At 31.9% G+C, this 12,650-nt stretch overlaps 1 protein-coding gene across 2 annotated transcripts in view; it reads right to left on the bottom strand.

Annotated features, from left to right (window-relative positions):
* Positions 1-12,650, bottom strand: part of LOC114326465 (protein still life, isoforms C/SIF type 2) — a 684,303-nt gene that overhangs the window by 44,397 nt on the left and 627,256 nt on the right. For both annotated transcript variants that reach the window (XM_050656785.1, XM_028274852.2), the window contains one exon: positions 2,376-2,563. In XM_050656785.1, coding sequence (XP_050512742.1) covers positions 2,376-2,563 — 188 coding nt within the window. The remainder of the gene's footprint in view (positions 1-2,375; positions 2,564-12,650) is intronic.

Below are 12,650 nucleotides of genomic sequence, written 5' to 3'. Positions count from 1 at the left end.
GTTACCATAACACCTCATGCATTGGGCCACCTCTCTTAATCGTCAATCCTACTGATCATTTCTCATTATTTCTACATATTACATTTTCATTGTGGTCCTGCATCCTCTGTCTCTCCTTTGGTGTTTTTTATTTAGTAATTTTCTAAAGTACACATACCATCTTTCTTTTATTTCAACATCGAATCTTAATACATAGCAACGCTGTATAATCGTTTCATCCTCTCGCGTATGTCCAACTCTTCATACAGCTTTGCAGACGATCTTTTGTTAGCAATAGCTACAAAGCGGTTTGCTTCCCTCTTTACGAGAGTTTAACAGAGATAATCTCCCTAAATATGAAACTTACGACGAAACAAAAAATATTGTAAAATACCTCATGGTGGATGCGGTAAATTTTTCAATAATAAAAAAAAGAATGTGTGTACTTTGTACGCACGTAAGAAGTTATACTTCTTCTATTATATGATTTCTTAAAAATAAATATACTTTGAACAGTTTGTTTTAAGTTTTTTTAAACACCAAACTTATTTTGTGCTTACCACTTTCAAAAACATAAAAAAAGATATAGGATTGCTCCGGATTCGAACTCAAGACCTCTCGATGTCTGGTCGAATGCTATACCAAATACGCTACGAGGACTGTATCTGTATCGGTTCGGATGTACCTAATGACAATTCACGGTAACAAACAGACAAGGTGAAGTATAATAAATATACAATAAAATGTTTTAATAATACTCATCTTACTCCTGAGGAAGACAAATACAAAGACACAAAAATTATAATAAATATATTTACTAAAAACACTAATATATTCTTTTCACGCCTTTTCTTGTACTGATAGGTATATTTATATACTTCGTCTAATTTACTAACCGTTGCACGTCATCCGCGTCATAGCCTGTGACGTCGCATGATACCAACAGGAAATATTTGGCAGCAGGTGTGTTCTTTTTTAGAATCATTTTGCCGAGTACACTGGAATTACAGCCACTAGACATATTTTATTATATACGCGTAGAAATAATATTTGAAGATTTCTATTAATGCTAACCTAAAGAAATACACAATAAAATGTTTCATTTAATTTGTATAAATGGATTATAAAGCGTTTTTATGAAGCACATTTGTTCGGAACACAATGTAACTGTAATCGAATGGAGGTGACATTTTAGAATAAATTGGTAACATTTATTTGACAGTTGCGGTGATGACACTTCATATTTGTTTATATTCTTTACTATAAGTATCTGTTCTATTCTGCGTTCCACAGTCACTTTGCAGTGTGGGCAGCATATCCCAATATAAAACTTATGGAACCTTGCAGCTCAGTGATGCCGGTTTTAAGCACACGAACTTAAAGTCCGTCTAAATAGAATATTCCAGAAGTCCAAAACATCTTGATTTGAAAATCTTTGGGTTTTATTATTTTTAAATAATTCATAGATATGTACTGTGAAAGATATTTATACGATATTAAAGATATATCACTTGAATATTAATTATAATTCTGTGGCTTGGTTCTAAAAGGGCCAATGTCTAATTTTTTTTGTACAGCTTTCTTTTTAATTTAATATTGACCAAACAAAATAAAAAAAAAATTGAAATTGGTCATTTTAACACCAAGTCACATAATGTGGCTTAACGCTAAAAGGGCCAGAGTCAATTTAAAATTTATTTAATATAAATAATAATATCTATTGGCAACACTGTTCTTCATAAGAGTCTGTCCTGAAAGGTGACCGTGGAACGCATTAAATTATATTTACTCTTTTTATTATTTACTTTACTATAAGAAGATCCTCTAGTATAAAAATATTAAGTTTACCTAATTTTATCACGACTTGGAATAATCGAGGTATCTGACAACTTTTTTAGTTGTTATTGTAGACATATACAAAGAAACCTATCGGCTTCTCCCAAGAGTTCGGAGCCGTTTTTTAATAATTAAACAATGCAGTGCAAAAATACTTGCACTGCAAATCTTAAATGATTATAACTTAATTCTTGTTCTCTATTTCTTAAGTTTTTATTTATTTACATTGAATATTAATTTGTTTTGTTGTATAATCCACGTTTACAATAATTATTTGATATATTTGATTTAAAATGGATTCAGGATTTTTTTATAGTTTGGCAACTATGTCAACTTAGACCTCTGGCGTAGATAATGACGTGCAACGGTAAGTAAATTAGACGGACTGTACATAAATTGAAAGATTTAGCAACTAAACATCATACTGTCTGTGTGCGCATGCGCGCAGTATTATGAATTTTTACTCTCAATCGCGCCTAAAGAAGTATAACTTCAAAAATCATAATACTATAATACGTCAAGCGAATAAAATTATATTTTAAAAGGAGGAGTCGCCTTACCTATTAGAGAGAACATAGACCTTTTCGGATCTCCTTTGTAATTGACTCCTTAAATGTATCAATTCCCAAAGGAAATGGGAATCCATATCCTTCGCGGATGATGCTCTTACTTGAACTTCCGTTACGGGGATCAGCACCTGATACCTAATTATTTCGACTTCCGACGACGAACTTTTACTGGCGACGCCCTAAAAATTGAAAATATATTTAGAACTCCAATACATCGATTTGAAAGAGGTACTTTATCAGATAGTGTAAAAAGTATTCAATTTTCTTGTATATCATTATAAAGTTCTTTGATTTTGAACGGTACAAAACTATACTCTGGCAAGAAATTAAGGAGGGTGACTCATAAGGGTAATATTATACACTATTTGTACGAGTTGAAAATCAAATACGCCGTTTACTATATAGGGGAGTGCGTATAGATTTTCACTTCGGAAAAAATCAAACAAGATAGAACTTTTTGTAATTTCATTAAATGTTTAATAAACAACATATCAAAAAGTTCTACTCGAGAAGTGGGTGCTTCATTTTTTATTAAACAAATGAACTACGAAATTAGATGTTTTTTAAATAACTCCGAAAATATAAATTTTAGAAAAAAAAAACTGAAAAAAAAATTAGAAAATTTTACAAAAAAAACCTTTGTCAAAGAATTTTCTAAAATTAAATCTGTATCTTCTATAATTTTTTATTTATAACGCTAAAGTCACCCTTCTCACAAACATTGGTGCACTGTAAACTAGCGTTCGGCGAAGTGCACGGTTGAGTTATTTTAATGTAATTCTTTAACTCATGGATCAAATCAAATTTTACAAATTGAACATGAAAGAAGAATATTTAAGATATCTTATGATTATAATAGAAAGAAATAAAATGTATGGGCATAAGTACGATGTGGGCGGAAAGTGAGCTTTACATGAATTTTGTTAAAAATGATTTAAAAATGTGTCACTAATACAATTTTTCTTATAAAACTCTCAATTTTGTACAACTTACCTTATAAGCATCTTACTAAATGACGTTTTATTCAAAAAAAATCTCAAAAATTTAATTCAAATGATATGACGTCTCAAAAAATATAATTTTTGAAATCTTCGTAGTTTTATATAATTACCACCACTTTAAGACGGTATTACTCAAGTTTGAACAGATCTATTACAGTTTTATATGTGCTTTGTTAACGCTTAGGATGTAATATTTAAAATGCACTAAATTATTTTACTTTATAAATAATATAAACTATTTCTGTTTGAGAAAATTAAGAAAGATAACAAAAATGTAATACAAAAACCGAAAAGTACCAGCTAAAAAAATGTTTATACAAAGTGATCAAAACTTTTTTCTGTAAAAGTTACCTAAAATACATTTAATAATAAGCTTCAACAATAATAAATGTTCAGCAAAAAAATTTTTTTTTTGCTCTTATACAGTATGTCTGCGTAACTTGGAATCTAGTAACTTATTTATTATCAGTTTTACGAAAAAAAGTTATTTCTTATAAAATACTCTCCATCGTATATAATCTAAGATACAATCATCAAATATCATATTTAATTAATTTTATACGAGGTATGTCAAAAAATATGAATTTCACTCAAGAGTAAAGTACCTTTACATTTCACAATATCGAAAATTGTTATTAAGAAAAGTTGTTTGGAATTAAAAAATTTGTTTTAGTGTTCAATTACATCCTTCTAATTAAAATATTGTGAATAATAAGGGCACTTACCTCTTAAGAAAATTCATATTTTTTACATACCCCGTATAAAATTAAAAAAGTTTGAAATCTGATGGTTGTATCTTAGATTTTAAACCAGGGAGAGCATTTTATGAAGAATAACTTATTTTCGTAAAGGTGATAATAAAATAGTTATCATAATTGTATTAAAATGATGATGAGTATCCGTAATTTGAGAAAAAATTTAAAATTTTTTTTCGATTAGAATGATGTAATTGTATATTTAAACATAGTATTTAATTTCAAACAACTTTTCATAATATAATTTTTTGATATTCTGGAATATAAAGTTTCTTTACTCTTTAACGAAATTCACATTTTTGACATAACTCGTATAAAACTGATAAAACTGGATATCCGATAGTTGAGTTTTAAATTTTTGACTATCCAGAGCATTTTATGAAGAATACCTTTTTTTTGGAAAAATGATAATAAAATTTTTTTTATTGGTTCCTAGCTAAGCAAACATACTGTATAAGAGCTTCTGTATAAGAATTTTCAAATTGCAATGCCATATTCGGATTCAGCATAATCAAAAACAAAATAGAAACATATTTGATCAAAGTAAAATAATGAATTTAGCAATATTTTTAAAATTATTTATACAAAACAGTTGTTATTGTTTAAGGCTATGGGTACATAATTCGCAAATATTTTACGGTTATCCCTACTTTTTCTGTCTTTACACGGCAAATTACGTGTAGTAAAATTCTCACTGGTATGGAAACTGCAGATGTAAACATTAGGTTGACAGTGACATTGTCATTAGAAAGGTAGAGATGGCTATTTCGGTTTCGTTCAGTTTTTGAATGTTCTTGGATAACCTTTACTTGTATAAATGATAGGATTGTTTTTTCACTAATTATGTATTCAGTGGTTACCATTATTTATATACTATACAAATAGTCGAAAAAGAAAAAAAGTTGTAAAGTTATTTTATTAATGTACTGTTACCATGGAAAGCTTGGATAAGGTTTGAACATATGAAAAACTGCGTTGTATAAATGTAATATTACTCAGTTAATTTATAAAGACTTTATTTATTTCTTTATTTACGTAAGTCAAAATATGGAACGTTGTTACAAGAAATCTGTTACTGAAAAGCAAAGAAATAGAAATAGAAATAGAAATAGGCGAAGAATAGAAAAATGAACAATTGTTATTTGTTAATCTTCTTCACAATTATTAAATTTTATTTAATAAAAGAATGACCCAAAAAATTAAGAATCTTCTTCTTAGTTTGTAAATTTTTCTATGACACACATTCATAAATGCTGCCATATTGTAACAAAAAAATACCTACGCCGAAGACGTCCACCCATCAACTTTACTTAAACTGAAGCAAAATACTACTAAACAAGCACATACTTCAAAAGCGTAGTACATTCTTCTATGTAGGCTGGTAAATAGTAGCAAATACTACGGAGAAAAGCAAATGCTTTTTAAGTGTAGTGAAATCTTCAAAAATGCAGTAGTACGTACTTGAAGCATTAGCATTTACTACATTTTATGCCACCATGGGCACTTTACTTTATAGCTAAACTCGTAGCTATTTACAGTTACTATCGGAACAAACTCTTATAAAATAATATTTTTATTTGAACGTTAATGACTTGAAATACTTGGATTTTTCATAAATAATATATAAACAATAAATAACTTTTTATTAATTGTACGCCTTAAATCAATTATTATTTTTCAAATACACTATCAATACTATTTAATAAACAACTCTTTGATTGATTTTATTATCATCGTAAAAGCGTTAAAAAGCAGTAGCCGAATGAACTGCTATATCAAAATAGCGGGTCGGACACATCTCTACTTGTCACTGTCTTGAGTCTTGTCATAACATTATATTCGAATGAGTGCGTTGTATAACAAAGATAGCGAATGTTCGATTTCCACGGACATGGGGTCCATTTTTTTCGAATCCTGAAAAAACTAATAAATATTTTTAAAAAATTTAAACACAAAATGAAAGACTAAATTATTATCGAGGGTCGAAAGTCCCTTAAAATATATAAAAAGTTTCTTTCGAATGAGATCTTTGAAATTAAAAATCACACAACAATTTCCCTTAGTTTTTTACCCCTGTAACTTATTAAAATAAACATTACAGAAGTTCTCAGGGACTTTCGGCCCTCGCTAATAACGTAATCTTTCATTCTGCGTTTAAAATTTTCAAAAATACTTATTAGTTTTCTCAGGATTCGAAAAAAATGAATCCCCATTTGAATAGAATTGCAGCCGAAAATACGTACCGATCCTCTTAAACAATTAATAAACAATTAGCGGCCAAATCTGCGAGTAGAAATTTTTACTTTAACAAGTATATAAACTAACAAAAAAAGTTTTAGAAAAATATAAGCTTGTTTGAATTTTTCCGAAAAAAAGCATATTTTCGTTCTAATTGCACTCCCCTAATAAGAAAATCAAAATAATATCGGTTCATATTCTGATGGCTCTCCGTACATTGACGATATCTACCACGATGCTCCTTGATTATTGTAATTAGTTCTGTTTAACCATATTCTCTGTAACTGAAATACATTTTTCTCCTAACCAATTTTGTATGACGGATTTTCTATCGATCATCGTTAGAATGCATTCAACAATGCGGTTGTGATCAGATGCATTATCCAATACTATGACAGAGTTACTATCTCCACGCTGGAGAATATTCTCGAAGTATATGGAGTTCATGTCTACATGATAGTCTTCGCTTAGTATTAGTCTTCTTCTTCTTGTAGTTCTTTCTCCTATCGGAGGTTAGCTATCATCACAGCTCTCCGTACCTTATTGGCGGCTTCTATTCTTCTTCTACCTATGGATATCTTCCCCTTAATTTTGCCCTGCATTATGAGCCTTAATATCTCATATTTCGTACCTCTAGTAATGTTGCCCAAATATTCCAGCTTTCTGGTTTTGATGTTCTTTATCACCTCGCAATCCTTTGTAGCTTTCTTAACATTTTGGTAAAATTATAGAGGTTGCCTATTTTACTTAATATATATTTAAGAGTTCGAGCCCCATTTTCAAAGAAAAATAGTGTTCTGTGCAGTGGCGTAACTAGTCTGACCTGCGCCCCAATGCAAGTATTTCTCGTGCGCCCCTATTCCCAGACTTATTCTCCCCCCCTTCCGCCAACCTCCAACGAAACTAACAAACGACATTTCTCCGTACTTCCAGGGGATACTATTTCACTACACACGACATTGTACAAGCCATATTCAATCAGCAAAATCAGGCAAATATGCAGGATTACTTACTTTCCGTGTCCGGAACACCAACAACTTTAAATTCTGCATTTCCAATGGTTGGCCACACAGATGGCCCTGTCATTTGTTATAATTAAGTCTTCTTCTGTGCAGGTCTCTCTCATCTCTGTGTATGATAGTAGATGCCGGCTGGTCTGAACCGCGCCACAGTCGCAGGTATCGTCCTCCTGGTATCCCCATATTTTCAGGTTACTAGCACAACGTGAAACGCCGGTTCTTAGTCTGTTTAGCGCTTTCCAAGTCGGATACGGTAAATTGTGTCCAGCAGCCATTTCCTCTGAGGAAGGAAAATGTGTCGAGATAGCTGACGCTTGATCTTTTCAGGAACATTTTCCGAGATCATAGTCTGCTTGGCTGAGTTTGGTGGTCATATAAGGGGTGTCTTCGGTCCGTCTCCTGCTTTTTTCGTTCTACCTCTGACATGACCTTCCTCCTGATAGGTGCTGGAGCAATCCCAGCTATGTTTCAGGTTTCAGGCAACCCGCTATTATACGAACCGTATCATTTAGAGCCACGTCGACGTTCTTTGGGTGAGCAGAGTTTGCCCATACTGGTGCTCCAAACTCCACGGCCGAAAAACATAATGCCAAGGCAGAAGTGCGGAGAGTGTGTGGTTGTGTTCCCCATTTTGTATTAGTTAGCTTGCGGATAATATTATTTTTGGCACTTACTTTCTTCTTGACATCTTGACAGTGGTATCGGTAAGACAAAATTCTATCCAGACGGACGCCAAGGTATTTTGGCGTTTCGCTGTGTTCCAGCATCTGACCACGCCATTCCACCTCCAGCGGCCTTCGGGCATGCTTGTTTCTAAGGTGGAAAGCACATACCTGAATTTCTGTGGGATTGGGTTTCAGATGGTTTTTATCGTAGTATAGAGCTAAGTCTCCCAGGGGATCTGTCAGTTTCACTTCGACTTCATTGAAAGTTCTTCCCTGAGCTGCCACAGCTGTATCATCAGCGTAACTAAATTGCCTTGTTTGTTGGTGTATGGGTTGGTCGTTGGTATATATGTTGTATAGAATAGGCGCGAGGACACTTCCCTGTGGTAGCCCGTTTTTTGGACCCTCCACCGACTGTTCTTGGACTGGAGCGTTACGTAGAAGCGTCTATTCTGGAGGAGACATTTCACTAACCTTGTTAGTCGGAAATCCTTTGTAGTTTCGTAGAGTTTTGCGAGTAGCCGTTGATGGTTAACTGTGTCATAGGCGGCAGTTAGGTCTATGAACGCTATTCCTGTTATTTCTTTTCATTCAAAACCATCTTCAATATGTTGGGTGAGATTAAGAATTTGATGCAGCAGCACTTTCCGGGTCTGAATCCTGCTTGTTCTGGAATAATTTTAGTCTCCACATATTCAGCGATCCGGTTCAGTATCATTCTTTCAAATGCCTTGTAAAGGTGACACAAAAGAGAGACAGGTCTAAAATTCTTTGTATCCGCTTGTATACCGCAGAATATACAGAATCGGCCTGGTTTCTTCTTAAGCTTCTTTCATTTGGAATATTCCAGTTGCGGTATTTTATTCATTCCAAGAAACATGCGCAATTCGTTTTGAAAATCTATTATACATATATGCACCGTATTTTTAAAAATACCACTATATGCAAAATTCAAAATCAGAGAAAGATTAATCAAACAAATATAACAGTAATTTTAAAGTTAATTATTAAAAAACATTATTATTAAAAAAATTAATTGAAAGTAAAATTAAGAGGCTATCCTAGTGTAAAACTACGAAATTCACATACTTTTTGTTAATTTCTAAAATAAAAAGAGCTGTACTAATTGTTTTGAAAATTTTCATTAGAATTTAATATAAAAAGAAGTATATGTAAAATAATTTTCATAAAAAAATTTCTAAAATTAAACGATTTATGCGCCATCTACTTGCACCGTGAAAATAAAAACATAGCTCCACTGCTGCAGTAATTGGGACTAATAGAGACCCTGAAACATGAAATTTCAAAGTTATTATTGAAATATAAGATATTTTCTATACCACCAACTAGGGGTATTTGTGACCGGCCACAGTTTCTCGTCTGTGATGCAACGTCCACGCCACATAAGAACCCACGGTCAATCATCGGAAACTATTTTTGTGGATCCACAGAGTGCCCGGCCACAGTCGCCCGTCTGTTATTGTGCCAACGGAATAAAACACCACGAATATTTTTTTACATTTTGTTTTTTCGGGAAGCTACAGGGAGTTTTGCTTCAACATATTTTTTTTGCTAAAATATTTCTAGAATATCAGTTTTTTACGCGCCCCAATGCACCGCATTGGTTGCATTGGCGTTAGTTACGCCACTGGTTCTGTGGAGGATATTTTTTGGGCTTCATCCAACGTAATACCTAGGTTTTCGTCTGCATTGATTTGTAGATGGAAGTTTTAAACCATTTTTTAGTTTATTCTCGGCCACAATACGTTCAACATTGATACTACTGTTAAAAGAGAACAGCGATTAACAGCTTCTGTTGAAAGTAGTGTTTCTTTTAGTCCATCATATAACTTCCATATCAACGCATGAAAGGCAATCCTTCCTAACCGACATCTATACAAATGTGCAGGAGAGCTGATCAAAAATTTTTTTTATTGAAAAATTCTTATAAAATATTTACTTTTCATCATAGATAAATACTTGTTACAGTTTATGCATTATAATATTGTGGGCTTTTATCTAAGAAGTAATATTTTTACTTAACACTTCAAGTTTACCATTTAGAGTTGGTTAGTAAAAGATTACCCCAAAAAAATAACAGGTACAACTATCTATGCGCCTGAGCCTACAAAAAAACTTTCAAGTATATTCAGTTACATACTTAAGCTATTGTATATGCAAATAGGTAAAAATGTATTAATAACGAAAAAATATCTTTGAAAAATAGGAAAAAAAAACTAAATAATTAAATTTTAGTCAGGTCTTTCAAGAAAAATAATCTAATTACTTATTATAAAGTAATATTTGCAACTCTATCCGACATTTTTGAACGGAGTGAGTTTAACAAATAAAACGATTTTTGTTTTTAATCAATATTTTTATTGTATTGCAGTATTTTTTGAATTAAAAATGAAGAACTTAAACAAATTTGGTTTTTATAATAAACACTGGGTACGAATAAAAAAAAGTCTTCTAAATAATTGTTAAATAACATAAGTAAGTAACATCAAGAATTTGCTTAAACAAGAAAGAGATCTCAACATATTATTATTAATTATTATTACTCCACATAAGGCACAGTGCACAGTTTAACATCACAAGTCTCATCAGAGTTAAAAAAGTTTCTTTAAAAACTCATACATAATATTATGTTCGTGTGTACTGTTTCATTAACACTTAACTATGGTTAAGATCCAAAACTCTAACTATTGGAAAAATAATTGGTAAAGAACACAATAAATGCAAAATTAACCAAGTGTACTTAGAGTAATATCCTATGTAAGACAATTTGTAAGGAATTCTATAATTCAATCTCAAACATATAACAAATGATAGCAAACAAACAAAACAAATAATAGTTAAAAAATCAACTTTAAATCGTATTTGGTCAAGACTGTAATACTGGAACCTCAAATAATTAAACTTATTAAAAAAATATGCTACTTGGGGGGCTTGCGTAACGCTTCCTCAATCAATTTATGCCTAAACGCATTGAATAATGTCATTGCATCTTTTTCTAATCCAAACAGATGACGGAGAAACAATAATTGCATTTTAATGCATTTACCCATAAATTTATTTAGGAAATGTTACACAAGCCGACCGTATACTTGTTATTAACCAGCCTTATTAACACTTTGACTTCTTATACCTTATAACATCAAAGTGAAAGCAACCACAAATTATAATATACTCGTAATACTAATATTAATAGCATAATATCAAACCAAAACTGCAGCAAAAATAAATGAAAAATCGTAATCAGGATCTTCTACGTCTGATTCTGGTAACACATCTTTCATATTCGCATCCCGTGGAATGTTCAAATATTTATGATGAAAACAAGCTGGAATTACTTGGTGAGTACAAAGTTTCTGAAGATCGTGATATTTCTTTTTGGAAATGGGCAGTAGTGATCTATAGCAGGACATAAGTGAGACCCTAGTCTTAGGCTGGACTTCAACATCGAATAATTTGACAACAGAATTCATAGATGTTTTTATAGAAACAATAAGTGCGTTCGCGGGTGCCAATTAGCAGCAAAACGCATGCGCACTTTAAAATGATATAAATAAAATCGTTAATAGATAAATATACAAGGTATATTTACCTAGTATAATTTTATAATTAGTTATTAATATTAATTAAATGTAAGTATACCTTGTATATTTACCTATTAACGGTATTATTTATATTACGTGAGGTTTGTCACCTAATGTGTTCGTCTTTCTTAAAAGTTGCAATCCGGACTTTACTTATTTTGCCAGTAAGATTTCCTTTGAAATATTTGTCTCCAATGTTATCCCATTTTTTAAATTGATCATAAGATATTCGGTCAACATTAAATGGCGATGGATTCTTTCTAGCAGTTGAGAAAATGGTGAACCATTGGGAAGGTGCATAAACAGTTGTATGTTTAAGGTTATTTTCAATGATGGCGTGAGACGTATCTACTGGCATATAAGTGTGCCCAGTTAGTAGGAAATTCAACTGAATTGTTTCAAGATTATTACATTCCTGCAAAGTTTAGTGAATCATACCCATAACAGTGCGGTTCCGGTTTTGCCCTGGACAACAATCGCAGTATAACAGCCATCGTTTAACATCTCCTCTGGCATCAACAGATTTAATGTATTTATGCAAAATTGTTGCTACTTCATTTGCACCTCGTTTACCATTAGATTCGTCCCAATAATAACAGAATACTTTACGAGTGCCATTCTCGTAGAAACAGGTTATAAACAGCCAGTTTTCTACTATAGTATAATAGAATTAAAGGTGAATATGGCGTATTCAAGACCTTTTGAAGATCAAAGCTGACGCATAATGTAAAAGAATCATCTTTGTGGATCTTTTTGTGACTTTTGAAACGGGCGTAACTTTCTTCTTTTTCTTTCTCATGCTGTTCTTTTTCTTTCAGTTTGTCAGGATCAGTGGTTTTTTCAAACACAAGGCATTTCTTGCACTTATCTTTCTTTGGTACATGAAAGCCGACGTTAAACTGCTCATGAAATATTTTGCGAAAAATTCTCTCACTCACAATATCCATACCTTAATAAATGACATTATTTTTATAAATTCCGTAAAG

This window comes from Diabrotica virgifera, chromosome 7, assembly GCF_917563875.1.
Source record: "Diabrotica virgifera virgifera chromosome 7, PGI_DIABVI_V3a".
Taxonomy (NCBI): Eukaryota; Metazoa; Arthropoda; class Insecta; order Coleoptera; family Chrysomelidae; genus Diabrotica; species Diabrotica virgifera.
The sequence above is the reverse complement of the archived record's forward strand: the minus strand, read 5'-3'. Positions and strand labels throughout refer to the sequence as shown.